General features: G+C 54.1%; 12 protein-coding genes across 12 annotated transcripts; 5 read left to right on the forward strand and 7 right to left on the reverse strand.

Annotated features, from left to right (window-relative positions):
* Nucleotides 1-42: 42 nt before the first annotated feature.
* SETTUDRAFT_164907 (uncharacterized protein) lies at nucleotides 43-1,316 on the reverse strand. The gene is made up of 2 exons (XM_008031079.1): nucleotides 1,277-1,316; nucleotides 43-1,192 (listed from the first exon to the last, which is right to left on the reverse strand). The coding sequence occupies exons 1-2, from the start codon at nucleotides 1,288-1,290 to the stop codon at nucleotides 409-411; spliced, it is 798 nt and encodes a 265-aa protein (XP_008029270.1). The 5' UTR covers nucleotides 1,291-1,316; the 3' UTR covers nucleotides 43-408.
* Nucleotides 1,317-1,830: 514 nt separating this feature from the next.
* On the forward strand, nucleotides 1,831-3,674 carry SETTUDRAFT_94022 (glycoside hydrolase family 47 protein; the record flags this gene model as incomplete). The annotated part of the gene is made up of 3 exons (XM_008031080.1): nucleotides 1,831-2,513; nucleotides 2,561-3,349; nucleotides 3,404-3,674. 3 exons carry the CDS (start codon nucleotides 1,831-1,833, stop codon nucleotides 3,672-3,674), a joined length of 1,743 nt encoding a protein of 580 aa, XP_008029271.1.
* A 1,871-nt stretch (nucleotides 3,675-5,545) lies between these two features.
* Nucleotides 5,546-7,360, forward strand: SETTUDRAFT_140294 (uncharacterized protein; the record flags this gene model as incomplete). The annotated part of the gene is made up of 3 exons (XM_008031081.1): nucleotides 5,546-6,128; nucleotides 6,208-6,676; nucleotides 6,877-7,360. Exons 1-3 carry the CDS (start codon nucleotides 5,630-5,632, stop codon nucleotides 7,358-7,360), a joined length of 1,452 nt encoding a protein of 483 aa, XP_008029272.1. The 5' UTR covers nucleotides 5,546-5,629.
* A 261-nt stretch (nucleotides 7,361-7,621) lies between these two features.
* SETTUDRAFT_140296 (uncharacterized protein) lies at nucleotides 7,622-9,329 on the reverse strand (the record flags this gene model as incomplete). The annotated part of the gene is made up of 3 exons (XM_008031082.1): nucleotides 7,622-8,811; nucleotides 8,863-9,189; nucleotides 9,239-9,329. The coding sequence occupies 3 exons, from the start codon at nucleotides 9,327-9,329 to the stop codon at nucleotides 7,622-7,624; spliced, it is 1,608 nt and encodes a 535-aa protein (XP_008029273.1).
* A 747-nt stretch (nucleotides 9,330-10,076) lies between these two features.
* SETTUDRAFT_33890 (uncharacterized protein) lies at nucleotides 10,077-10,448 on the reverse strand (the record flags this gene model as incomplete). The annotated part of the gene is made up of 1 exon (XM_008030650.1): nucleotides 10,077-10,448. One exon carries the CDS (start codon nucleotides 10,446-10,448, stop codon nucleotides 10,077-10,079), a length of 372 nt encoding a protein of 123 aa, XP_008028841.1.
* Nucleotides 10,449-12,377: 1,929 nt separating this feature from the next.
* SETTUDRAFT_43335 (uncharacterized protein) lies at nucleotides 12,378-13,467 on the reverse strand (the record flags this gene model as incomplete). Its single annotated transcript, XM_008030688.1, has 2 exons — nucleotides 12,378-13,376; nucleotides 13,432-13,467. The coding sequence occupies 2 exons, from the start codon at nucleotides 13,465-13,467 to the stop codon at nucleotides 12,378-12,380; spliced, it is 1,035 nt and encodes a 344-aa protein (XP_008028879.1).
* A 307-nt stretch (nucleotides 13,468-13,774) lies between these two features.
* On the forward strand, nucleotides 13,775-14,332 carry SETTUDRAFT_22298 (uncharacterized protein; the record flags this gene model as incomplete). The annotated part of the gene is made up of 1 exon (XM_008030567.1): nucleotides 13,775-14,332. One exon carries the CDS (start codon nucleotides 13,775-13,777, stop codon nucleotides 14,330-14,332), a length of 558 nt encoding a protein of 185 aa, XP_008028758.1.
* A 1,108-nt stretch (nucleotides 14,333-15,440) lies between these two features.
* SETTUDRAFT_33893 (uncharacterized protein) lies at nucleotides 15,441-16,841 on the forward strand (the record flags this gene model as incomplete). The annotated part of the gene is made up of 1 exon (XM_008030651.1): nucleotides 15,441-16,841. The coding sequence occupies one exon, from the start codon at nucleotides 15,441-15,443 to the stop codon at nucleotides 16,839-16,841; it is 1,401 nt and encodes a 466-aa protein (XP_008028842.1).
* Nucleotides 16,842-16,927: 86 nt separating this feature from the next.
* Nucleotides 16,928-18,827, reverse strand: SETTUDRAFT_120515 (uncharacterized protein). Its single transcript, XM_008031083.1, has 3 exons — nucleotides 18,502-18,827; nucleotides 17,917-18,453; nucleotides 16,928-17,867 (listed from the first exon to the last, which is right to left on the reverse strand). Exons 1-3 carry the CDS (start codon nucleotides 18,776-18,778, stop codon nucleotides 17,368-17,370), a joined length of 1,314 nt encoding a protein of 437 aa, XP_008029274.1. The 5' UTR covers nucleotides 18,779-18,827; the 3' UTR covers nucleotides 16,928-17,367.
* Nucleotides 18,828-19,030: 203 nt separating this feature from the next.
* SETTUDRAFT_140300 (uncharacterized protein) lies at nucleotides 19,031-20,723 on the reverse strand (the record flags this gene model as incomplete). Its single annotated transcript, XM_008031084.1, has 5 exons — nucleotides 19,031-19,379; nucleotides 19,431-19,621; nucleotides 19,672-20,086; nucleotides 20,142-20,512; nucleotides 20,616-20,723. The coding sequence occupies 5 exons, from the start codon at nucleotides 20,721-20,723 to the stop codon at nucleotides 19,280-19,282; spliced, it is 1,185 nt and encodes a 394-aa protein (XP_008029275.1). The 3' UTR covers nucleotides 19,031-19,279.
* Nucleotides 20,724-21,331: 608 nt separating this feature from the next.
* On the forward strand, nucleotides 21,332-21,721 carry SETTUDRAFT_22302 (uncharacterized protein; the record flags this gene model as incomplete). Its single annotated transcript, XM_008030568.1, has 1 exon — nucleotides 21,332-21,721. The coding sequence occupies one exon, from the start codon at nucleotides 21,332-21,334 to the stop codon at nucleotides 21,719-21,721; it is 390 nt and encodes a 129-aa protein (XP_008028759.1).
* A 2,525-nt stretch (nucleotides 21,722-24,246) lies between these two features.
* SETTUDRAFT_164909 (uncharacterized protein) lies at nucleotides 24,247-26,278 on the reverse strand. The gene is made up of 7 exons (XM_008031085.1): nucleotides 26,095-26,278; nucleotides 25,854-25,961; nucleotides 25,613-25,734; nucleotides 25,516-25,548; nucleotides 25,136-25,433; nucleotides 24,756-24,807; nucleotides 24,247-24,686 (listed from the first exon to the last, which is right to left on the reverse strand). The coding sequence occupies exons 1-7, from the start codon at nucleotides 26,227-26,229 to the stop codon at nucleotides 24,394-24,396; spliced, it is 1,041 nt and encodes a 346-aa protein (XP_008029276.1). The 5' UTR covers nucleotides 26,230-26,278; the 3' UTR covers nucleotides 24,247-24,393.
* Between the last annotated feature and the right edge of the window lie 601 nt (nucleotides 26,279-26,879).

The following is a 26,879-nucleotide window of genomic DNA, read 5'->3' on the forward strand; positions in this document are numbered from 1 at the left end:
ATGTCAACACGAGTGACTGGGCATGAGTTTGTCTGCAATGTTGTCAATTGAATTTGTCTAAAAGCCATGATGTGTGCAATGTCTATGTTGTGAGGGTGACTATGGAAGTATGTGTTGGGTGAGACCATGAGCAGTCAGGTGATGAGTGTATTCCATGTTGACGAGCACGACGTCAGAGACAGGCCATAACCAAGCATATCCTGGTGCAGTTGATTTCTCGGCTTGGGCATGGGAAGTCTTTGTACTCGTATTGGAGCGCCGCATTCGAGACTGCCAAGAGCCAACAATGACGGTGGCTGGGTATGGTGTACGCAGCGCGCGCACTCGAGGATGTTCCACCACAAGGCGATGTATTTGATTGTGACATGGGCGTAACGACGAGGTCATTCAACAATGCATTCAGACACTTCATCCACGCAACCTAAGAGCCTCGCACCACATGCGCACAGCCTCGTCACGTTCCTGGCCCTTCTTGGCCAAAGCCGCGGGCGCCATCATAAACTCTCGAACTTCGGAGCGCCCCAAATCCTTGCCCTCTTTGATGGTATTCCAGCAATCGCGTATCACAGCCTGCGCATGCTCAAAATCGACGTCTTCCTCGTCGACCTGCATAGCCGCTCCGTTGTCCGTAGATGTGTACCCCGAGTCCGCGCCACCATCGTCTGCGGCCTCTGCGCCAACCGCGACAGTGATGCACAGCACTATGCCTGGAGACGACGCAGCGCCAGACTGGGGCCCTTCGCGCGTCGCACGCAGCTCGCCAATCTGTATTGTGCAAAGCCCACCGGTATACGACGAGCCCTCGCGCACGGCAAGCACGTGTCTCTGTGTCCACAGCGCCGAAGACTGGTTCCTGAGCATCGAGGCATGCGAGTCCTGTTGGCGCAGCGGTATCGACACAATGGTCGCGGGATATGCGACGGGCTGCGCATAGATATATGTGCGGCTCGCGGCGAGGGTCGACAGGTGCAGCAGGTGCTGGTACGAATGCGCGTACGGCTGTGGTTTACCGTCTGCGCCCGTGGGCGGCTGGTGGCCGGGCGGAACGGTATCGCGGAACGAGCGGTACGACAGCGACCATGGCGACTGGCGCGTGGCCGTCTGAAAGCTCGTCTCGATGGCCTGCGTGAGGCTGCTGACTGTGGCGAGGGCGGCTTCGACGGTGGTAGAGGGGTTGGAGATGAAGTAGAGGCTGTGGCGGCATTTGTGAGCTTGGAGCGGCGAGTGCGTGACACAGCCACATGCGGGCAGATCAAAACAAACATTGGCTGCTTACCCGCTGTACTTCATCTTGCCGGGTTCCTCCACGAGCAAAGACGGGGGAGGGGCTGGCGTGCGACGTAGTGGAGGTTAAAAGTCAGGTACTACCGCGAGCGGGAAGGGCAAGCTCATGGCGGAGCCGACCGTTACGATCGGCGCATGGCCCCACCCCTGCTAGCTTCAGGGTTCAGTGACGCGAAACCGCGCGTCGGCGTGTCGGCGCTTTCAGCCTTAGTTGTCCCTCGGCCAGCCGGTCCCTTAGCCCAGCCCCATGTCCTGTCTCCCACCATGGGCGCCTTCGTCCTCCTTCTCTTGTCTTTCCCCCATCCCGCCATCTACCCGCACTCTGCATCCGTCTCGTGAAAGCGCATGCAGACGCTGCTTTTCCCTTGATTCCTAGTTTCCGCTCTATTCTGTTACTCCGTCAGCTTGCGCTCGTTACCTACCTACGTACCCCATTCCTTGCCTAGACTTTTGTGCCCTTTTGTTTCTAGAAAGTTATCGTTTCGCTACATGAGATAATACCCGCAATAGACTTTTCCTTTCCACCCCTCCTCACCCCCGCTCACCATGAGCCCCGTTGTGCGCCGCATTGCTGTGCTGTTCATATCTGCGGCGCTGTTCCTCCTCGCCTTTCGCCAGCTCGGCGCGCGAAACCGCCTTCCTTCGCCTACTCTGATCGCCTCCAATCGCATCTCGAGTCCCGTAGACTGGAAAAAAGTGCCGCAGAGACACCCGGTTTCTTCGCTGGCCCCGCTGCCCACGGGCTCCGCAACCCCCATTCCCAGGATCCAGCACGAGTTTGGAATTGAGACGGAGCACAACAAGGCCGAGAGGCGCCAGCGGCAAAAGGCTGTCAAGGAGGCGTTTCTGCATTCATGGCGCGGCTACAAGCAGCAGGCGTGGCTGCAGGATGAAGTCTCTCCGGTAACAGGGGGCTTCAAGAATGGCTTTGGCCAGCGTGCAGCGACCTTGGTGGATGCGCTGGATACGCTATTCATCATGGGCCTGGAAGACGAGTTTGAGCAGGCAGTGCATGCTGTGAAAAAGATTGACTTTACCACTGCAGCTGTCGAGCGCCTGAATGTCTTTGAAACAACTATTCGCTATCTAGGCGGTCTGCTAAGCGCGTACGATTTGAGCAAAGGGAAGCACTCGTCGTTGTTGCACAAGGCCACGGAGCTGGGTGACATGCTATACGCTGCGTTTGACACACCCAACAGAATGCCAGTCACACGATGGGACTGGGCAAAGTAGGTGTATTTTTTGTCTCCAATAACTCTATACTGACTCGCCACAGTGCTGCCCTACATGGTTCCCAAGAAGCTGATGCACAGGCACTCAGTGCGGAAATAGGATCACTGACCCTGGAGTTTACACGTCTCTCGCAGCTCACAGGCGACGCCAAATACCACGATGCAGTGCAACGAGTCACAAACGTACTCGAGAAGCACCAAAGCAAAACCAAAATCCCCGGCTTATTTCCGATTCTCGTCAGTCCGTTCCGCGAGGAATTCGATACCGGCAACTCCTTCACCATGGGCGGCATGACGGACTCGCTGTACGAGTATTTCCCCAAGCAGCACTTGCTCCTGGGCGGCGTTACAGACCAGTACCGCAAGATGTACGAAAAGGCCATTGAGCCCGCCAAGCAGCATCTCTTCTTCCGCGCCATGGTTCCTCACGGCCAGAATTTCCTCATCCCAGGCAACGCGCGCCTCAGCTCAGCCGGCTCGGTCAAGCTCGAGCCAGACGGCCAGCATCTCGCCTGTTTCGCTGGCGGCATGGTTGGTCTCGGCGCCAAAATTTTCAACCGCACGGCCGACATGGACATTGCGCGGAAGCTCGTTGATGGATGTACGTGGGCGTACGAGGCCATGCCTACGGGTATCATGCCCGAGACGTTTAGCATGGTGCCGTGCGTCAACGACGACGATTGCGCCTGGGACGTGGCAAAGTGGCATGCAGCTGTCAAGAGCTCGTACTCGGGGTCTCTCCATGCACAAGACTATGATATCCAAGATATTATTAAAGAGCTTGGTCTCCAGCCGGGTTTCTCGAGGATTGGAGATCCGCGGTTTTTGCTCCGGTGAGTTCATCTGCTTTGTCCTCTACAGCCTCTTTTCTAACATATACCACACAGCCCCGAAGCCATCGAATCCGTCTTCATCCTCTACCGCATCACGGGCGACTCTGCGCTGCAAGACACGGCCTGGCGCATGTTTGAATCCATCCAAAACGCCACCATGGCGGAATTCGCGCACTCGGCTATTGCTGATGTCACGGTGCCCAAGGGCCAGGTGCCGCTCAAGCTCGACGAGTGCGAGAGCTTCTGGATGGCCGAGACGCTCAAGTATTTCTACTTGATTTTCAGCGAGCCTGGCTTGGTCAGCTTGGATGACTATGTTTTGTAAGTACCAGCCCTTGAGGTTCTTGGACTGCGATGAGTAGGGGTGTTTGGAAAAGAGGCTAATGAGAATACAGTAATACCGAAGCGCATCCGTTGAAAAGACCGAATGCGGCTCGTCACTAGATAAATAACACATGAAACGGAGTTGGGCTAGAAAATAGATGCGAGGGAGTTTTTACACGGCATGCTTTTGACGCGCTTAATTATACATGCCTAGACTTTTTTTTTTCGCTCCGCGTTAGCGATGTTGTAGGTGAAATGCATCGGTTGTTCTGGTACCTTATTCATAGGGCCAAATACGTGATTCTTCTCTTCCACTGGGAAACTGGGGGGCTTTGCTGATGTGCTGTGTTTAGTGGGTGTTGTGAGATGTGTGGTGGAATTAAAGTTGGGATATGTATAGTGATCGAGGGGAAAAGGAAGGGTGCAAACTGAGGCTTTGTGCTGTGTATTCTTCTAGCAAAGAGTCTTGAGACTAACATAGCAGCAGCCATTGACGTATTACAACTCCGCAAGTGCCGTGCCCAAAAGCCGTTGGCTCTTTTTCTTTTCTTTTTCCTCGATACACTTCCATCGTGACTCGTACTCGAACAAAAAATTCTCTCCCGACTCTTCCGCAGCAGATAACGTCGCATGAAGTAATCCGAGTTTGGAGCTTGCCATTCATTCCAACCGAGTGCGGGCTTTCCTCGAGTGCGGGGTTCATTACGCGTGCAGTTAGTTAAGCCCGGGTTGCGATAAGTAACGACGTGCTTTGTACAGCCATTCCACTCCCATCTTCTCATCCTCATAGTTCCTTGTGGGCCAAATATCACTATCGATTCTAGGTATCGATGCATGCTAAACCTCGAATCCCTCGGCCATTGGCGTCACGCTGGGCTTAACCTTCGCTATCTAACATCCATATAGTAGCTGTCTCAACATGGTTAAGTACCTACAAGCACCCCCTCCGCTGTGCCGCATACCAACATTGACAAACAACAGCGAGCTACACCCATCCATCTTCGATTAAAAAAAAAGTCACACCATCCAGCGCGGGTCATGAGGGGTTAAGATGCAAGGTCTTGTATGGAGCAGGCCCAGTCTTCCGAACGACTTATCAAGAGGCAGACTTATATCCATCCTCGACAAGGTAAGTCGCTAACTCCAGTCTTGCCCTTGGAACGACGCCAATACCAATATCGTCAAAGCCGTTAGCTACTAAAAGCATGAAACCCATGAGGGAGGGACTCAACTACCTCAAACAGTATAACGCGCTTCCGTCCCAGGGATCCCGATAGCAACAACCGTTTGTGGTGGTGGTTGGCGTTGCATTGCCGAGCGGGAATGATTATGACGCCCGTCGCCCCCCGCGTGACTTGGGCCATGACGCCGTACACACATACGGCCTAAGCTGGGCACTCTGCACTTGTCGAGCCACTCAAGCGTCTTCCCAGCGTAATCTTTCTCTCTCTCTCGTACGTATGGTGCCAGGTTTGGGGATTTGGATACTGCACACGGCTAGCTTCATGCGTGCCCGCAGCGATCGACGCACCGTGATAGCATTGCACCCCACCACCACTGGCCTGTCTGCTGCGGCGCCCAAACTGTTGTGCAGCGGTCATCCTGGGGGATACTGTATGTAGGTCGCTGCAAATGCATGCATATCATCGCGGCGTACTGGGCTGGCTGCTGCTTTTTAACACGCGGGTAATGTTGCTGCGTGCGAGGACTTGTACTTCAGCCGATGGCGCCCCGCACCTGGTCTTGATAAGGGATTCTGCGGCTTGTTTTCTTGGTATTATATAAATCGTGTTGGCTAGACACAGGTTTTGTTTAATCATACAGTGGGAGATTGGGTCTTTTTTGCCCGTGGGCTTGCCGTGCTGCAGTGCTGTTTCATTATTGCATCTTGCTGAGCTGAGCATTTCAGGAGAAGCACTGTCGAACATACACTGAAAACTAATACTAGTCTGTCTCATGACTCTCAAGTTACTCTTGCTGCTCGTCGCAGCTCTCGCCATCGGCTCGACGGTGGTGCTTCGACGCAGCAAACGCAACATCTTGCTGGAGCGACTCCGCGTAGGCGGACGCAGAGTATCTGGTGCAAGAACGCCTCCCAGATCTCTCTCACCCGACAAGAAACCCGCCATCCCTCCCGAATTCAATTACTCGCAAGCTTTTCCCCCCTCACGACGAGACGCTCTAACTGGAATCTTGAACGAGGAAGACATCGACGAGCCAGTGGGAGACTGGACAAAGGACATGCTACCCATGGACATGTCGTATCTCGACGCCGACGACTCGAAGCGCCTCCCCTGCGGCTTTTCCATCAAAGAAATCAAGGCTCTCGGCGACTTTCCAGACTACGCTGCTCTCAGCGGTGTACCTCTTCCCGCGGCATACCCCGAGTTTGACATAGCCAAAGCGTTGCCCCGGCCCTACCGCCCGTTCCGCTGGCCGTACCACCAAACCATGTGTAAGGAGGGCCCCTTTCATATTATCTTGGAAAAACAAGAAGAAATACAGTAACATATTTTCTTTACTCACACAACCAGCACTCAGCAAGCTCCAACCCGACTGGTGGCTCGAGCTGGAAAACACATACAAAACACGCATCCAGCAGCGCCTGGCCCTGTACGCCACGCACGGCCCAAACGTGCTCAACGCGCTGCCCGGCTCCGAGCTCGCATGCAAAGAAACCATGGAAACGGCCCTGCAATTCCTGTGCCAACGCTACCCGCACTACTTCCGCTTGTCCCCGGACAAGACGACGCTGCACAACGCCATTCTGGGCGTGCAGACAAACCTGCTAGATACGCCGCCGCTGCATGTTTTGCTCAGCAATGTACCAGAGGACTTTGCGGTTATGCAGCGTAGTCATGAGAGCGGGCGCTATGTCCTGCGTGCAGGTGTCATTTGCAGTGCGATTGGGTGGAATCTGGGCTCCAAACTGGGATTGCATTTGTCCGAGATTCATGCGCCGATTCCGGATTATAAGGAGAAGATGGAGTTTTCCATGGAGAGGTATGTGTTTTCTCTTCGTCGTCGTCGTCGTCGTCGTCTGCTTCATTTACGCACACTTGAGGATACAAACACTGCTCAACAACGTCCATCTATCCCCATGACCCCCCCCCCTTTTTTTCAAAAAAAAAGAGATATGAACACGAAGAGAACCACCAATTCAAACAAACACACCCACTCACTTTTTTTTAAAAAAAAAACAGATACTTTACCAAACTCGCCACTACATGTCCCATCCAACGCGGCTCGTGGGGCCTCGAACTCGACCAACCACTCTACGTACCTCCAGATTCACACTCTTCGTCGCCAAGCCCAACCCAAACGGCCACACCCCCGGATCTTACCCGCATCCACCTGCGCGTAGACTGGCAAACACTGCGTCGGCTCCCCTTATCCGGGGCCATCCTATTCAACTTCAAAGCCATCTTCACGCCCGTGACTCGTTTCCGCACGGAACCGCGGGTACCAGGGTTGCTGGTGGGGATTCTGCGGGGCGCAAAGAGGGCGTTGCTGGCGTACAAGGGCATGGGGCGTGTAGAAGGGGTTGTGGTGGATGCGCTGGAGAAATGGCACGAGGAGCAGGTAGCGAGGGGCTGGGTGCATGGGGAGTGGGAGGCTGAGACGCTGGGGGAGAGCCCGTGGTTTGAGGGGTGGGAGGCCAAGTGGAGGGGGGAGCAGGGGTTTTGACATTTGGCGGCTTGGAAGCATGGGTTTGTTTGTGGTAGGTAGGTGGTAGGTGGGTGGTAGAGGTAAAGAAAGAGAATGAGAAACAGAAGCAGAAACAGAAACAGAAGAGAAAGAGAAAAAAAAAAGGTTGGCTTGAACAGTCATGTACATGACCTTTTGAACGAACAGAACGACATTGCAAAATTCATAACAGGATAATATATATGAATCTCAGCAGAACGAAACAGACATGTACAAATACAGCTCATAACTACATAAACATCATGTCTTGATTTGCAATCGCTTGGGTAACTTGGCGCGGTAGATCCATGCCGCAGCAGCAGCAGCAGCAGCAGCAGCCGCACCCAGCGTGCCCAGCACCAACGTGGTATTGCTAACGAGGGTTTCCTCGTGTACCCTTCCAATCTGCGTCTTTTGCTTGCCTGTTCCAAACACGACTTTGCTAGCGCTGATAGCCTTGTTGGCAGTCTGCTCCTCCTCTGTATCATGAGCCATGTTTGGTCCGGCTATGGTTTCAAAGTCGTCCCAGTCGACTTTGCTCAGCATCTCTTGGTACTCGATGACGGTGCCCGACCAATTATTCGTAATCTTGCCCTGCTTGTTCTTGTAACAGCTATTGCACTTTGGATCGGCAAACGAGCTATCCATGAGTATCTTCTGCATCTCGTCGTTGTACTCTTTTGTACGCTGCTCTTTGGGAACAAGGCCGATTCTCGTGCCGCGTGCTCGGGCGTCGAGAACAGCAGACACGAGAGTGTTGAGATGGCGGGATTGAGCTTCAATCATGAGGATGATGGAATTGTGGCCGAGGTTGGTGTTGGGGCCATAGAACATGCCAAAGTTTGGGAGGCAAGGCACAACGGTGCCGTAGAGAGCAGAGGCTCCGCCATTGGCAGCCCACACATCTGAGAGGCTGCGGTTCTGAGTGCCTGTAATACGGATTGGGTGGAGAAATTCAACCGTTCGAAAGCCGGTTGCGAGCACAATGGTGTCGTGGACGTGGTGTGTGCCGTCTTCCATTTCAATACCCGATTCAGTGATTCTCTTAATCTTGGTCGTTTCAAGCTGCGTTCTTGGGTCTGCCAGAGCCGGGTAGTAGTCGTCAGATATGATGACGCGTTTGCAGCCCGGGTTGTAATCAGGAGTCAGTTGCTCCCAGAGATCAGGCCGATTCGGGAGCTGCGCCTTCAACATATCCACAGTGCTGGTGCGGATTAGTTTGGCAAAATCGCTCTGGCCATCAATGACAGCATCGTAAAAGGATTCGCGAAAGTCCATCATGGCGCTGCGGATGCGCCACCGGACAGGCGGAAGGTAGCGCAGGACGGCACGTTTGAGCGGACTGACGGGGCCGTCAAGGCGTGGGATAAGCCAATTTGGGGATCGCTGGTAGATTGTCAGGGACGACGTCTGGGGCAGAATGTCGGGTATAATTTGGGCGGCTGTTGCGCCTGTTGATTTGGTTAGTCGTGACTAACCATGAAACACGCAACAATATATACCGTTTCCAATAACCCCAACACTCTTTTCTTGGAGACTGTAGCTCCAGTCCCACCTTGCCGAATGCATGATTTTTCCCTTGAAGTCGCCGAGGCCTTCAATCTCGGGGTATCGAGGTTGATTGAGCTGGCCGACTGCCGAGACTAGGAAATCGCACTCGATGGTGTATGCAGGGCTAAATTCTGCATCCTTGCCGCCCAGTACCTTGACGTCGACGGTCCATCGGTTTGTCGAGTCATGCCATGTGCCGCCGAAGCTGGAGCTCTTCTCTACAATGATGAAGTTGTGGCACTGGTTCCGTTTGATCAGGTCAATGGCCATGCACATTCCTTTGCTTCTCAGCCTCTTGCCGGATTAGTATATTGGTAGATTACTAACCAGAGATGCCGGCTCCGATAATGACGACTGCAGCGTCAGTGTGATGTCTGTTCCCGACGGCGGCCTGAGGCCATGGGTGGGAGCCGGCCATGTTGAGTGACGAGAATGTCAAACAGGGGAAAGACACAAAAGAGATGAGGAGTAGACAGGGAGAGGGGTCATGGATGATAAGGGTGGCAAGCAAGCAGACTAGCTGGAAGAGAAGGGTATGACGCGGTTCCGGTGGGCGGCACGGGAGGGACAGGCATTCTCCAAGCTGATCAAGACGAGTATAGGGCGAATTGGGTGTATCATTGCAGTCAATGGTGGAGGCCTCGGAGGGTGTTGTTGGACTAGGACGGCTCCGAGGTAACTTCCCCTCTCTCTCTCTCTGCCCAACCGGGGCTAGCCTGGGGTTGTCCATAGTACAGTGTGGTGCTTTATCAGCATGTAGCGTTGCACGGCAGGTATTGGCACTTGATAAGATGAGGTGGGCGAGGAGCGTGGGAATTGCCCCAAGGGGGGAGTGCTGGGTGTTGCAGCGATATGCAGGCAGAGGACTATGAGGGTGAGCGGTGGTTGTATAGTTGTGGCCGTGGTGGTCGTCATGGGCGTGGGCGTGGGCGCGGGGCGCATGAGTGGGGAAAGGCGGGCATTGATTGGAGCGCCAACATGCTTACCCCCGAGTCGAGTGGATGATTCGTATCACGAAGCGTGCAACAGGTTTCCGGCAGCAGCGCAGATTAGTGTGAATCTTACATGTCATGGCCAAATTTTGTTGCGACGCTGACGAGGCGCAGGCTGAGGGCGAGGGTGTGGCGTGTGTTGGATAGGCTTCTGCCCCTCGTGCTCCCCGCGCCTATCTCGCAGCCTCGACCGTGCTCTGTGCTGGTGCCGTGTTTGAGCATTGTGTTTTGTGGTGCCATGGTTCGGTGGGCGCGGCTTGGTTGGCGTGGTTCTGGCGGAATTGCGTGTCATGGCGAATTGGCCGAGCGCCCAAGGCTGGTGTGCGGGAGCGGGCGTCCATGTGCTTGTTGAGAGCGAGTGTTGACTCACGGCAAAAGCATGAGTAGTGGTGTTGGGCAGACGCATTTGCCATGGCCGCGGCGTGATTGGGCGAGGCGGGGGCGGTTGGCGAGCGCACGGGCCGGGGCTTGGCACTATTCTGGGAAGCAGAGGTCGAGGGGTGCGGGTGCATGGGAGCGAGTACACCTAGTGCAACTTGGATCATGATGATTATGGCTGCCCGCTGTCTTATCCCTCGGTCATGGCTAACCACATGGGGTCTGGCACCCTGTGCAGAAGCTGGTACTGCGGCGTCAGCAGCGTGTGCCCATGTACAAGTAGGTGAAGGATGGTTTGTCTCGCTGCTGCCATGATGTCAGGATGGCGGTGCAGCCACGGCCACGGTGGTTGGCTGGGGCTCTAGACTGGCAGACGCAGACGGAATAGGCGGCGGGCCTTGGGCGGGAAGCCAGTGCTGACGGGCAGTCTAAGTTAAGAATAACGAGCAGCGGCGCGCCATGGCATCGTCTAACGACCGACCGTGATTCTCGCTTGGTCGCTGGTAGCAGTCGGGTCGTGGGTAGCGGCGTTGCAGCGCACGGGCCGCGCCGAGCAGAGCAGAGCAGCATTGCATGGGCAGATGAGCGGACGCAGGCCAGAAGACCAAACCAGAATAAGAAAAAAAAGATAAGCACGCAGGACAAAGGGCTGGCTGGGTGGTGACGAGGGTTAAGGCAGCGACGGGTTTAGCCGTGGTTGCGCATGGAGGGTGGGTTCCTGAGATATCCAGCGGGGCGCTGGGTAATTGGAGATGGTCGGCAGGTGGACACGATAGGCAGGCCAAAGGTTGAGCCCCCGGCAGCAGATACGAGACGAGACGTTGAGGCGACCGTTTGTCGGTCTGTGAAGACGGTCGGTGCGGCGTGGGTGGCACGGCGTCAGCCAGTCGGGATATTCTCGAGCTCGCATGTACGTGGAGAGAGATGACGCTGACGGGCAGGGCGAGGCGAGGCTTGTTTTGGCCGAGGGAAATTGGGCGCGCGCCGGCATTTGTGGGTGTGGGTGTGGGTGTATGTAGGTGGAGGAGGCTGAGGAGTAATCGAGGGGCGTCGGCGAGGGGCGCAGCAGCATCAGCATCAGCATCAGCGTCGTCGTCGTCGTCGTCGTCGTCGTCGTCGTCGTGGTAGCGTATAGTACTTACTGCAGCAGAGGGGCTTCTTTTCCTGCACCCCGCAAGCACCCGGCCAGCTCCAGCTGCCGCTCCAGCACAAGCGCCGCCATAGTTGGCCAAGGCGGTGCGCTTAAATTCGATAGCGTGGCCCGCTCCAGCACCAGCACGGCCCACCGACGGCATTGGCATTGCCATCGAGTCGTTCCTTGGCCTGGATACGCCCGACCAGCTCTCCACTCGCCGCCTGTGGCTGGTGCTGCTGCTTTCTCTGGCTGGCGGCGCGCAGCTGGGGCGCTGTGAAACGGCCGGCTGGTATCGCGCGTGCTCAGCCGAGGGCGCGCGCGCACTGCTGTACTTGCAGCGTGGCGGAGGCCGAGTCGAGGTGCAGTCGAGTAGCAGCTGGTAGCTGTGCAGTAGGCGTCATGGCTGTCGTCGTAGTCGTCGTGGTAGCAGCAGCAGCAGTCGTAGCAGCACCACACCCACACCGATAACAAGGCCGTCTGCGCGCAATGCAGCCGGCCGGGGCCCAGCTGCTGCTGCCGTGCTCATTGGCCGTCCATGCCAGCGCGCATCCGTGTCGAGGCCTGGCCGTCGTCGTCGTCGGCTTGGGCTGCTCCCTGTCGACGGCTAGTTGCTGTTCTGAAACTTGCTGCACCTCCTGGTTGCGAGCCACCACCGCGCCCCCCGCCCGCCCTATTGCTGCACTCGCCTGCTATACCTACCCCATGTCGCTCGCCCTCTCCTGCATCTGTTTTTTTCTCTTTCCTTCTTCTTCTTCTCTGCCTGCCTGCTCCCGCTCCGGCGCCCCTCGATGCATGTCATCCTGCTGGCCCTCGCATCGCCGTCTCCACCACGCCTCCAGGCCCACGGTTGCCCTTGTGCGGCTGCTCTGCACTGCGCTGCGCTAGGCGCCAAGTAGCCCGCCTTAGCCATTGTTAGCCGGCCGTCCACCCTCGATCCCGCTGCTGCTCGCCGTCATCGCCGTCATCGCCGCATCCCGCATCCCGCATCCCGCTCACTCTTCATGCGGCGAAGACCCCAGTTGCGCCATCCCGCGTTGGAGCCCTGTCGCGAAAGGCCGTTTTCTTGGTTTTCGACCGACGAACGCAGCGAGTCCTTGGATTGCGCACGGCTGAGTGCGCGACTTCGCGAGCCGGGGAAGACGTATTCTTTGACGCTCTCCTTGATGCTGGCGGTGCGGCTGGGCGGGCGGGCGGCCGACATGGAGGGACGTCGGCGGTCGGTCGTATCTTGCTGCTGCTGCTGCTGCTGCTGCTGCTTCTTGTCCAGCTCTCGTCGCATCCACTCGGTTGCCTGTGCATCTGCAGCGGCTACGGGGTCGTCCAAGTGGTGGGAAGGCTTTTGGTTGGCGAGGGTCGACGTGACGGCTACGGGCAGCGTCACGTCTTCATCTGAGATGTTGGTGGCAGCGGCGGGCCTGGCTACATCCATGGAGGCTTTCCCCAGGGTTCGCAGTTTCTCGTCCTTTTCGGCGTCGCGGTCGGTGAACCAGCCAAAGTCGGCTCGCTTTCGGCTGCTGTTGGCTCTTGCTGGGGCGTCAGCGTTTTGCCTAGCTCGAATCTCCATGTCGGCCTTTGCGCGGGTGCGGGTTTTTGTGCTGCGCGAGCGAGGCAGAAACGAAGTGGACGAGGCGGGCTCTGGGGGCGCGCCCGTGGGGATGCGCACATTGACGTCGGCGGGGAGCGGCTTGGATTCCTTGCGCGGCTTGAAGCCGGCAAAGTCGAGCTTGGGGTCCGTGTTCTCCATGCCATAGTCGGAGGGCTTGAAGTTCTTGAGGATGAGGCGGCATGCGGCGCGGAGCTCGAGCTCGGTGTGGCTGTCGAGGACTCTGCGGTTGATCCAGGGCGAGTTGTCGCATATCGTGTCCTTGGACGTGTGTCTGCGGTGCGAGGACGACTCGCGCGAGTGTGACGATGCGGGATCCGAGGCGCGGTCGCCAAGATCGCTCTTGGGGGCCATCTTCTGGGACATGTGAGCTACTTTGGTTCGCGGGTGGGGGTTGGTGCAGGGAACGTACGACGGGGGCCAGGTTGAAGGACAGCTTCCGGGCCATGGCGATTAACAGTACGGTGGGGGGGGGGGCGTGGGAATGGGAATGGGCAGAAGGAAAACGTGGGCGGCACAGGGTAACAAATGGAAAAAGGGCAGGCTTGGGCCGGGGCTTGGGGACAAAATCGACAACCTCCAAGGCCTCGGCAGACGACTCTGCACAGCCGAGAAAATCCGAATCAAACGGCCTCAACCTGAATAGAGAGCTTCCCCCGCTGCCCAGTCTGGATACCTGGAAGGAGCCAGCAAAGCCCACAGAGGAGCTTGTGTCGCCCAAGTCCCCCACAGCAGAAACACACATTGCAAGTCTTATGCGTTCACAAGACCAGCCCAGTGAGCGCTCGCCTCCCAGCCGGAAACATGACCGCTCCAGTGGACCCGACGCAAACTCGACCCAGTACAACGGCTCCTTCCCCGTCCGCAAGTCATCCCGGAAGCACGACACCCAGGCCATCGCTCAGCCCCCGAGGACCGGACTCGAGAGTCCCAGTCAACCCGACCATTTTATCACGAGCTGGTCATCGGCCACCAACCTCCACCAGCGTGTTGACCTCAACTCTAGCACCCATACCCGTCAACGCAGTGGGGACAGCAGCTCGGCCGCAAACAGCAGCGGGAGCGCAGGCGCATCCGCTTTCTCCCGCAGGATGAGCCTGGTAGAGGCACAAGCACATAAGACGGTCTCCAATGAACAAAAGGCTCCACCAAAGGATGAGCAAAAGTTCAAGCTGAAGAAAATATTCAGCGGCTGGATCCACAAGAAAGACAAAAAGGACGACTGGATGCACAAGATGGAAAAAGAAGGCATTAAAGAAGGCATTCTCGTCCAAGAAGACAATGCCTTTGCACCGCCTGTAGTGCGTTATTAATCTGGTGTTTTTTTGTCTTTTTTTCTTTTTCCTTTTTTCTTTTTTCTTTTTTTTTGCATACTGATAATCTACCGTCCTGGAAACTACAAAAAGAGAGAGCCAATCCTACTCTTGGATGATGCGCTTCACTGGCCGGATCGTGTAAAACATACTTATGACACTAACGCATCATGTGCAACGAATTTGGATCCAGGGGACTGACAGAAAGAAAGAGAAACAAGGAAAAACCGACAAGCTTTTTGGGTCAGGTTGCCACTTTTCTGGTTCAGGGTCAGGGGAAATCTCAAGGTGTTTGGTTTGATGTTTTTCTTTTTCTTATTTTTCTCACTGCTTGTGTCTTACCCCATTCTTCTTTTCCTGCATTGTTCTGGAATCAAGCCGGGAATTCTTTCTGTCTCTCTCTCTCTCTCTCTCTCTCTCTTTTTTTTTTCTTCTTCGCTTTTAATGGCTTGGATTCGCTCACCACGCGCTAACCACACGGCTTTTTTTTACTGGACTCATGCTCACACTGACAGCCATTATACGTACATTCACACATAGTACCTGCATTGTATATTGATATACCTTAATCCCTCCTTAATCTGCGCTTTGGTCTAAGCTGCGCTACTACTCCAACATGCACCTGTGCATACAAGTTGTTTGTAAAAAAGTATAATTCGAATTGTTTTTGAAATCAATACCGTCTGCTTCGTTGAAGTAATGTTCATCTTGTTTATTCAAGTGTATGACTCTTGTATCTCATCTCACGTCTTTTCATTCATGACTGACTGTATTACATGTATATATATATCTATTTATACGAGAATGGAAAAGTCACACTGGATTTCTTTCTTGATACAAACTCTCCATCTCGGTCCCCTTTTTTTATCTTACAAACTGGAGTGTTTACGGACTAGACCAAACACTCTGATGTTTTCCCTTTTCTACCGTATCTTACTTCACTCACACTCATACTTCCACTTCCACTCTCCACTCACCTTCACCTACTTATCCATCCATCACTCTATTCAGCACCAAGCCCAAATAAACAACCCGAAAGCCTCTTACTGTACTCCCCAGACTCTTACCACCCTTTCATTCATTCATCCATTCATTCAACTCGGCTTAAATGTGCAACATAATAACGCACCAATACACTTGCACACATGTATTGCCTCACATACGCTCTATATGTAACGCTCGTATTGTGCGTCGGAAAAGTCGCTCTTTTACTTCTACTTCTACTACTACCTCTTCTTCTTCCTCCTCTTCTCACTCGTATACTAGCACAACAACAACAACAACAAAACCCGCCTGCACCGCATCCCCCCTCCTAACCCTGCACCACACCACCCCGTGTCCCACATGTCTGTACAAAATCTGGCTCCAAACCTGGCTTGACAAGTCTAGTCGTTCGAAAAAGTTTTTGCGTCTACTGCAGGAGCGAGATGGTGATGATGGTGGGGAAGAGGAGGATACACGTGTCGTGCGTGAATTGGTAAGCGCGCTGCACCAGAAGATGCAGGCGGAGATGTGGATGTGGAGTCGGATCGAGGGAATTGGACTTGGACTTGGATTTGGATTTGGACTGGGTGGGGGTAGGGAGAAGAGGAGGAGGAGGAGGAGGAGAGTGGGAAATGGAAATGGAAATGGAAATGGTAGGAGAGGATCCGTGTTACGGTTCGAGGTATATGCGAGTGATATTGGTATGCCCAGCGAAGGATACGAGGAGGAAGAGGAGGAAGAGGAAGAGGAAGGTGAAGAAGAAGAGGAAGAGAAAGAGAAAGATAAATCGGGGTATGAGAGAGACTCAGAATGGAATTCAGAGACAGACTGGAAATGGAAATGGGAATGCGACTCGGAATCCCGAAATCCAACAACAACAAGAGAATTTGAGAATGATGGTTTGGGGATTGGAATTGGAATCTCGGATTCCCTTGCTACGTATAACGCGGATACGACTTCTTGGAGCAACCATGGCCATGGCGACAGAAACCATGGCAAGACTGACTCGGATCTTTTCGACCACAGCTTCTGGACTCAGGACATAGATGCAGATGCAGACACAGACGGAGACATAGATGCAGATGCAGATGGAGATGTACAACGAGACTCTGACATCAATCCAAGTACCTGGCCGTGGGATCCTCCTCCACCACCATCACCCCCTACTCTTCTTCTCCCCACCACCACCGCAATCGCCCAGCCATTCAACGCCGCAAACCCGGAATACCAGACTCCAGACTCAGAAGATCATGCTTCGGAACTTGATACTATCATCACTTCACACACGCCTTCTTCACTCGTAGCATGGGATTCTTCAGATGTAGAAACGACTCCGAGTACTGCTCTCAATGCAAACGGTGATTTGTATACCACCACCACCACTACTACGACTACTGCAGAACACCATGACGAGCACACACGCAAAGTCGTAGCTGCGTTCTGGTCTGTAGTCAATGGCACGACGGAGATCAGCTCAGCATCCGTTCTACGCTTATTACATGATTTTAGGCAAGATGGAACATAATAGCACGCGTTTATCCTCAAGCCACTTCACCATACCAAACGTCAGACACAGTCATGCCATTACTACCAAGCATATCCTGTATTCATACCAGCAACGTCAACTACCCTAGTTCATGCTCTAAAACTCATAAAAGCGCCATTTGCTATGCATTTGCTGCTCCCAGAGCAAAGTCAAACAAGATCCGGAAAATCGCTTGCACCATGCGCCATGCTCCGAGCCAGAGTCGACATACAAGCTGCTTCGCCCAGCGCAACATCCAAATGTGTATGTATACGACGCAGAGCCCAATCGTCACAGGAGTTAGGATACACAGGGCCACCGAGGCTGGACCCATCAGGGCAATAGCTGCGATGCACTCCCACAGCCGAGTCTGATATTCAGAGTCCGGCGGCAGATCGTCGTCATCCTCAAATGGAACCGAAAGCCGCCTGTCCGCCTTGGCGAAGAAAACTGGTCCTTTCCTCGGTCTATATTCCATTAGTCATACATAATCATAACGCATCAAGACAGGCAGGGTAGACAGGGATCACCACCTGTCCACTCCTGAGCCTCCTGACATGACAGTATTGAAGAAGTTGCCGTCGCCCCCGTCGCCGTAGCTACCACCAGAGTATCCACCACCTCCTCCGTATCCGCCCATGGTACCCATGCGGTTCTTGCCCTGGTTCTTGGCATGCTCTACAATAGAGCTCTTACGGCCAAACTCCTTGGCTGCTGATACCGAGTTTGTGATGGACGACAGCAGATTGACAAGCTGCACATCAGACGCCTCTTGTTGAGATTCGAGCGAAAACGTGGCTGAATCGGGAGGGGCAAGAATGTTGATACGAGCAAGCATGGCTGAAATGCTACGAAGAATCGAGTGATTTAGCGGCAATGGATGTTGCTCGTCAGGTGTCGGGTTGATTGGGAGAGATGCATCCGAGAGATATGATGGTGGAAGGGAGTTGAGATATGCGCGAAGCAGCGCTATGCGTCGACTAAGCATCCGGATGGCGTTCATTTTTGCTGTCAGAGTCGATAATACTATGCGATGATTAGCACCTGAGGTCGTCTGCAGTCAAAGATGACTTACTCTCTTCGTCATCTGCATTCAAGATGGACGACTCTTCGATTGGGGCATCTTCTTTTTCCTTTTCCTTCTCTTTCTGCTTGCCTCGCGCATTTTGTTTGGCGTCTTCATCGGTCGTTGGAGTCTCAGCGCTTGACGCTGCTACATCAACTGAGCCTTCGACTGCCGTTGCGTTTCCTCCACCACGAGCTACAAAGTCTACAGAGATCATTTCCGCCTCTCCAGTCTCAATCGAGTATACCAGCTCCCGGAACTTGATTGACTTTGGCTGTACTGCGCCGTCGATATCCATGGCCTTGTCGTTCGGGTCGCTCGACGTGGTGACGGAGACGGACTCGTAGACGGTAAGCGGCAGCTTCCCAGCAGCCGTCTCCTCGGAGAATGCATTTTCGGGGTGGAAGAGAACGAGTAGTGGCAATTCGGTGTATACTTCGGATATGCGTAAATGAATGGGAAGAAGGTGAGGCTCGGGACCGGAGGCAGGACCAAGGGTGAACCATCCGACAATGTCTAGTTGAGGCTCCTTGTGTACATCCTTGACTGCAGCTACCGTAAGCTTTCATCCTGTCGACTACAATTGTGACTTACAGTCCTCCAGGCGCTTGCTGAACCATTCGTCGTCGAGCGTGGTCTCGCCATCCTGGTTTGACAGGAGTTTTGCCTGGAAAGCAACCTCCATAGTAATGTTCTGTCCATCCTGTACGCCCAGTATTGCCCCAACGACCGGCCCTTTCTGCTGCCGTAGCGTGTGCCGTGTTACGCAGTCGGTGATTGTGAGGAGGACTAGCGGGTGAAGCTGAACGGTGGGACTAGCGTCCGAGGCGCGGGTGCTTGATACGAGCGGATTCTCTGATGAATCCGCCATGTTGCTGTGCACGCAGGCTGAACGAACGAATGTACACGCTGGAGGAGCTGGGGCGGTAATTGGAGGTCAAGGGCCAAGGTGGAACTGCAAGGCAATGGCGGCGATGTCTCCAGTGGTGGGGAGCTTAGGCTGCAGCTGCCACTAGTCGTGGGGTTGTGCCAAGGCGCTAAGCCGAGCTCTGGCGTGTAACTGCACTACGTGACGCGACGCCCTTTCATCTGCAACCACTTCTTCACACTTGCTTGTTTGCTGGGCATTATATCATTACATTTTCTAATCGACACAGACTCCTATCGACACATGTCCCATCCGATGCCCCCATAGCAATCTACCCTAATCTTTCCCAAAAAGCGAATGGTATCTCAGTCTTGAACTAGAACCCAAAATCCACACCATGAACGCCCAGCCACGACCGCTAGCCATCCTGGTCGTTTCTACGTAACCTCTATTATTCGTAACAGCCGGCCAAAGCGAATGCACAAAATTACAGCCCGGCTGAATCTACATCTCGACAAGGACCTTGACGACCAAGTTGCCGTCCTTGTCCTTTGTTTTTCCCGCGAGCTCAAAAGCTTCTTTGGTTGAGGCCAGGCCGTGGTATCTGGTGATAATGTGAGCAACTGACTCATTATCCTATAGCAACACCACTTACCGGTGTGTGATCATGTTGTCGAGGCTTGGGAGCACGCCTGCAGAAAGGATCTTGATACCCGTCGGGTAGGTGTTGGCGTAGCGGAAGATGCCAATGATATCGACCTCCTTCAGATGTGATGCCGACATGGGAAGCGTCTGAATTGGCGTGCCCATGCCAACCATGATGAGCTTACCACCAGGTCTCGTTGCCTGTAGGCCCCGTAAGCATGCTTCCGCGGTAATGCAGGAGATTCACTTACATAAAGTCCAGCTTGCATGCACACCTCCTTTCCAGTGCAGTCAAAGGTTACATCTGCGCCCTCGAAATCAATCTCGCCCAGCGAAGCCATCTGTATGACATCTGCAGCCAGCTCCTTCGCGGCAGCGAACTGGCCCGTTGCTTCAGTCTCCTGTGTCTGTGGTGTCACAAGGTAACCCTTGTGTGCGAAGCCGTTCGCGAGAGCATAATTTATGCGTCCATAATCCATGTCCGCAATGACGACTGTCGTAGCACCAGACACTTTGGCCATTGCGGCAGTCAGCAGACCAACCGTGCCCGCACCAAAGACAATGGCAGTGTCCCCCTGCTCAATCTGGGCTCGTCGGGTAGCGTGGATGGCTACCGAAAGAGGCTCCAGGAGCGCAGCCGACTCCATGGACACGTGAGAAGGAAGTCTGATTAAAGTTGTCAGCTAAGGCTCGGTTTTCGGGACGATCATGCACAACATACTTGTGGCACCATTTGGCGGGATGGTTGATGCGCTCCTGAAGGGTCCCCTGGAAGTGAGGGACCGATTTGGCGCTACTCCGGAACCTCATCTTGGGGCACAGGTTGTAGCGGCCTCTCTGGCACGACCGGCAGTTGTCGCATGGCACGCCCACCTCGAGGGCAACGCGGTCGCCAATCTGGTAGCCAGTGACATTGTTGCCGATGGCCACTACAACCCCGGCAGACTCGTGGCCTAGGGACAGAGGCTCGCAAGCCTGGAGATCGCCGTTGCGGAACTTGCTGTAGTACGAGCAGTCGCTCCCGCAAAGTCCCGTGGCCTTGATAGCGATCTGGAGTTCATTGGCGGCGGGCTCTGCGATTGTTCGAGTTTCCTATTCGGAACTGTCAGCCTGGCATCTCGGACACTCTATACGAAGAACCCCCACGAGCAGTGGGTAATAAGCGTGGGATGGATAACGAAAGCGGAAGGCATACGAGCCGCAAATCCCTTGGCCCATGCAAGACGGACGCTACAACGGTAGACGCCTTTGGGTAGTGCCTTGCTGGGATTGGGTAGATATCTGCGAGAGCTGAGGGAGCCATTACGAGAAAAGATATAAAAGTACGGCAGCGGGTGGCAAATGGCACGGGAAAAAAGTGAAGGGGGAGATAGCTAACAGGAGCCCAACCCCACGGGAGCGTGGAGGCTGATATACTTGTTGAGAAGACGCGTTTGGATCAACAGCGATGAGCACACGCTGGGCTTGCCTCAGATTCGTGCATCGGCGAGATAGTGGCATCGCATGAGGCAAGACTTAACGGTTCCACGTCATTTGCCAGGCGACTCAATCTGGCGGCACGAGCATGGATAGGGGATGCGCGACCAAAGCTACTTGGTACGGTAGGGCTTCGCGTAGTCATTTCTTCATACCGTTACTCTGATTGCATGTTTGCGGCTAGATCCCCTGGTGGGTACGCCGCAGAGAGTATCTGTAATTCGCCCGAAGAGCTAGCGGCAACCGACCCTGAGCACGTTTGGGCCCGTTTTACCGAATCAGCAGCATCAAAGGGCCGGAGCGTGCAGACAGCAGATATGATATACGAGCAATAGTCATAGCATTGTGTCGGAAGCGGGCAGGCCCTTTGCTAAGGCCCGTCTATCAGAGACGGTGTAGGCGTTGTGAAACAGCGATAAGGCACTCTGCGCGCCTATGGAGCACCCCCTCGAACGGTTACGTTGGGATTGCTTGCAGTGGATCTGTCACTTCTTGTGGCCCTCTGTAGCTGCATGGATCCCTGAGCGCGATGCAGGAAACATCAGCCTGATATGCGGGCTGTCCGTTGCCAGGGGTGGCACGCCGTCGCCGTCAAAGCCATATCGCCGCCATCCATGGGTCCTGCGCGAACCCCAGCTCACCATCAGTCCTGGGCCCCAGGGCCTAATTGCCGACGGAAGAATTCGAGCGCTGAGTGGCCAGAAGCACTTGGCTGATCTTCGAGAAGGCCTTTGGAAGCCGCTCGTGCAATCTAACCTGGCGGCGTTATATTGCACGGGTGGGTGTGAATGGCTCATGCCTGGACACACGGCAGCTTCAGACTGAGCCGATGGGCGCGCCAGGCCATGGCTATCGGTCCTGTAGCCAGTTGCCTTGGCAGTGCTCTGCTGGGGAGGCGCAATGGAGGGCGCAGTCCGAGAGCTGTTGGCTCGATGTCGGCTTGTAAGGTCGGACGTGCGTTACGGTGTGGCTACCGCCAAAGCTAGTTGACGAAATTCATGAATTCGCAACCAAGCTGTCGGTACAAAAAGGCGTAGGGCTTTCTTATCGGAGCGACTCCAGGATCAACTGCACAAACGACTGGCCCGAGGGATAGCTAATAGCCAACAGCTGCAGCCGGGACCGACGAGTGGCCACCCAAGAGCCATCGAGATTTGACATGTGCCGCGGCCGTCTGCATCAACATGACGAGAAGGCACCGGTAGCGCGCTGCAAGGTCATGTTGGATCTGCCCATCCAACCGAAACATAAGGTCGAGCATGGTCCATTCGGGACCGCACGAAATGAATAACGGTGATCGTGGACACATGGAAATGACTAGACAGGGGTGGCGCCACGAGCCAGACGAGCATGTCGTTGGTAAGCCCTAGCAAAGTACCACGGAACAAGTAGGTATCTCTCCGACCGCCGGGCATACGGCCCCCTCATTTGACAGACGACGCCGTCTTGCTCGCAATCAGACTGCACCTGCGGGACGGCAAAAGCACCAACATGCCGGTATGGGTGCCGTGTTTTGCACATGGTCAAAAGTTGCACGGCAGAGCGCCGTGGTGGTTCCAACGTCGCCGTCGTCGTCGTCGTCGTCTTGCTTGGCAGATTTAGAGGTTGACTGTTCTGCTGACTGTTCTGCAGACTTGCATCAAACGGTAAGTATCCCAACGACAAGTGTAGCGAGGACACACCATTGGCACCTGCAGCCAGTCCGCTTGATGCTCTCCGGCGCCGCGGACTACGAGATGCAATTGTATAATGGGCATGCCGATAGCACGCGATGGCATGTGAGAGTCGTACGCATGTACACACTGGCGACATCGACTTGCTGCTCAACGCTATTCTCCAAACCCTGCCGATGGCCCGTACGAACCCTGGTCCTATATGCATCACCAAGCAGCCAAACCCTCGACACATCTGCATGGACCTTCAAAAGCAGAAGGCGGTGAGCCTGCTCAGTGATGCCGTACCCGTCAGAGGCTTCCAATTTGTTTGGCGCACACATGTTACCCCCTTAATCCCCACCTGAGACGAGTATATCTCAGGGACCCGCATCTTTGTATTGCAAGCAGCAATGTGAGCTGCCCCAAGTCGGCTGGCCACCCGCCAAATTTCCGCCGCGATTAGTCGATGCTAGCCCTCTGCAGTGGAAGATACTGTGGGAGGCGGTCTGTCTGCTTTTGACGTAAACGGGGCCGCATCCCCTATCGTAGCCAGGCAGCATCCAATCCCAGGGAAGCTTTGCATATTGCGGGCGCATGGCTCCGCACCAGTTCGCCCGCAACACCACCATCACGCCGAGTCCGACTCATGACCACCAAATAGCCACAGGGTACAACGCTCCATCACTACTGGCTATATGCTCTGCCGCAGCGTCCCAGGGCTGTGGTTGGCGCACGGACGGGGGACCTGCATCCGGGATATCTCTTACCAGGAAAGCATGCGAGCACCTTTTCATCACCAACGATATTTCCTAAAATTCAAGCAACACTGCGACTCTTCGCTTGGAAGAATGCACGGTGACATCCAGCGTGTGCATGTGCTTGATTCAAGATGGGCCAAAAAAAGGCCAAAAGGATGCGGGTTCCAGAACACGCAGCGCTCCCCGTCGACCGTCTAATACTTTGGCCGTTTCTTTTCAAGGTTAGAACCTCCGGAGATACCGAGAAACTCAGCACCACTGCACGACGCCTTTATTTTAGAGGGGCAAAAGCACCGAGCCGTTAGCGGTGCCTTGTAAGCGAGGACCAGAAACACGGAACATGTCCAAGCGTTTACTCCCTAGTACATGTGAAAGAGAGAGCGAGAGAGAAAGAGAGGGAGAAAGAGAGGGAGATCCTGCCGCTTTGCCATGTCGGAGGCCGTGCATTTGGCCGATGATGAGTGCCGGCATCATGACTACGTCCCGCTAAGACAAGGCAGTTGTGTGCTGACGCAGACTTGCATTGCCATGTTGAGTGCCGTCTTGGATTTTCTTAGCAAAGCTAGCTCGACACGAATTAATCATTGTTTACTCAGCGTCCACAAAGCACATGCCGAACGAAAAAATATGGGAACAAGTCGCATGTGTTGACCTAACGACTTCCCGATATCGCTCCACATGGCATGGTAGACGCAAGGGTCACAGGCACACGTCAGACTATCACGGATAGAGCCGCAATCTGTACTACATGTTTGTCTGTACGTACACCTACATACATAGCCGGCAGAGTGATCTACGCCATGCTACGTACATCCAACGCTAGAGTCATGCGACGCACGCACTCACACACTCAAAGCACACACGATTCACTACGCGAAATTTTCTGGCACCTGCACGACGCAGCAGTGGACCGCGGATAGGGTAGGCAAAACTTGGTCGGATGCACCCGCAAGCGTGCGTAGCTGCACCCACTACCCAAAAGCCATACATTGCATTTGTCCATCTAGTCTCGAGTAGCAGCGGAACACGGTCGTGTATCTCCGGCTACGCAGCACGCTAGCGAATCCTCTGGATCCTCCTAATTTTACAAACGACCATCCTGTTGCTTGTTCTTGCTGTCGACTAAGCCCTCTGCGGTAAGCCATTGGCGGATAATCTCGTTCACCTCGTCTGGCTTCTGGATCATGGCCCAATGCGACGTCGCCACCTCGTCCCTGGTGAGCCTTGGAATAAAGGTACCCATGTGTTTTGCCACGTCTGCTGTGAGGACGGTGTCCCCAGAAGCTTGAATGAAGAGCGCGGGCTGCGTAATCGTCTTCTTGTCAAGGAGCTCTTGCTCCTCTTCCCAGTTTGTGCGGCGCTGGCGGTACCAGTTAACTAGATTGAGGTACACCAAGTATTAGCTGGATGTCATGCATGCGTGTGAGCAGGGGTGGGATAGCATACGGGTAGAATGGATGCCATGGACGTTATACTGCTTGACGTAGTAGTCCAACATCTGATTCGCCGTCAGTACACCCTCGCTTGTCAAAGTAGGATTTCCAGTCTTTCTTTATGAAACAATGCAGTGCGAATCGGCGTCTTGCCACACAGTCACGCCAGTCGTGGCTGAGGCACAGCCGATCTTCTGGATGTTCTTCCCGTCGTTCCTGCACCGAACGTCGAGACAGGCAAATGGGTTTTCGAGCCAGCCAAGCATGTGACTTGCCATGGGAGCTCAAAAGAGCAACCCCTTCGCCTCTCAACCCGTCTCCCCGGCTTCCAGTTCCAGCGTCCTCGCCGATGTACAACCGCCACGCGTCCCAGCATAAGAGATCAACACGTACTTTTCCATTCAGAAGCTTGTTGTCTCCAATCTTGTCCAGATGCTCGGCGATCAAGCCCTTATGGGGGTCGAACAGAATCTCACCGTTCGGTCCCCTGCCCCCATACATGGCTTTGAAAAACTGCCTAATTGAATTTTCGTCCTTGATAAACGTCTCCACATCGCCAGAGGCAAGGTGAATCTGGTAGCCGAATTGGGGAAGAGGTCCTTTGACGAGATCTTCGAGAGAGAAGTAACTGTCCGAGGGCGGCATGTATGGTGTGCAGATTGCAAAGACATGGGATACGAGGTCGGGGTACCTGTGGATATTGGGTAAGTCCGTGTTCCGTATTCAACGAGGGTGCACCTGTTGACATTGCCTGAAGACGTAGAAAACCTTACCATGCAGTGGCTCGCCAGACAACCATACCTCCCCTAGATACATCTGGCGTCAGCAAGCCGTCACTCTTGGATCGATCGACACAGCACAAGAGCTTACCAATCATGACCACCTAGTATGATCTTCGGAGCGCCCACTTCCTTGGCCAAAGCAGCAATATCATCTGATGCTCGCTTCATACCGTACATGCTAATTGGGTTTGGCGGTACGGGAGGTGCATCCTATGTGGTGTCGATCAGTAAACTACCATTCCCTAGCAACATCGATGCTCTCGCCACGGCAAAGCAACAGGCATGATATCGACAAGGGAAAGGAGCAGGGTCAAACATGATTTGCTTACCGTGCCAGCATACCCCATCATATTCGGCGCCACGACCCTCATTCCCAGCTCCAACAGCATGGGAATCTGATAGCGCCATCCCATGGCCAAGTCAGGCCATCCATGGATCTACCTCATATATTAGTAACGTGATCTGTATACTCAGTCTGCCACACCATATCATATCACATATACATCCCAGCATGACCTCAACAGGGCCACGCCAACGCAGAGGATGTGATTTATTCTAAAGTATACATACAAGGAAAACAGTCTGGCTCCATTTTCCCGACCGCGGAACACCATAGAAGTATTCGTACTTGACGCCATTCAGCGTCGCGGTCTTGACCTGGATGCGAGGATCAGCCTCGGCATCGATGGCATCGACACGAGACATGATGTGCCGGTTCCGCGTCCGGTTGTTTATTTCCGCAGATTAAGCGGGGGAGAAAGCAGGCGAGCACGAGTTAGATTGTGGCTAATTGCGTTGAGAAGAAGATGATGTTGCGTATATGTGTGTATGTATATATGTATACATATATAGGAAAAGAAAAGAATTTGGTAGCTTTTTTGGGAGGGGGAAACCGAGTGCGCTAGCCACGACAGTAGGTACGTCACCAGCTTACTTGCCGAGGTGTCGGCATTTGAGCCAACCACATGAAAAACGCGTCTTACCATAGCCTATGCTTTTGTTATTAAATATTCAAAGTTAAGTATTTTCGGGACATATTTAATTAAAAAAGTATAGAGCTGAAGGGATCGTACTGATACCCCCTAGCCTCCTAGAGAGAAAGAGAGTCATGAGAATCCAGAACTCTTCGAGCTCTAGCCTGACACTTCTCACACGTTATCTTTTTCTGTAGAATTATAAGAAAACAAATGGTCTTCTTGCAAAGGGTCTTAAGATAAATAACTCTGTAGTAAGAATCCAATGCAATTAAGTTCAATTTCAGACATGCAAGTTCTTCTCTAATCCTAGCGCTAACCGTCTAGTTGTAATACACACCCTCTTCATGTTAGAATCCGCGTTTTTGTTATGTAACGTGT

This window comes from Exserohilum turcica (genome assembly GCF_000359705.1).
Source record: "Exserohilum turcica Et28A unplaced genomic scaffold SETTUscaffold_5, whole genome shotgun sequence".
Taxonomy (NCBI): domain Eukaryota; kingdom Fungi; phylum Ascomycota; class Dothideomycetes; order Pleosporales; family Pleosporaceae; genus Exserohilum; species Exserohilum turcicum.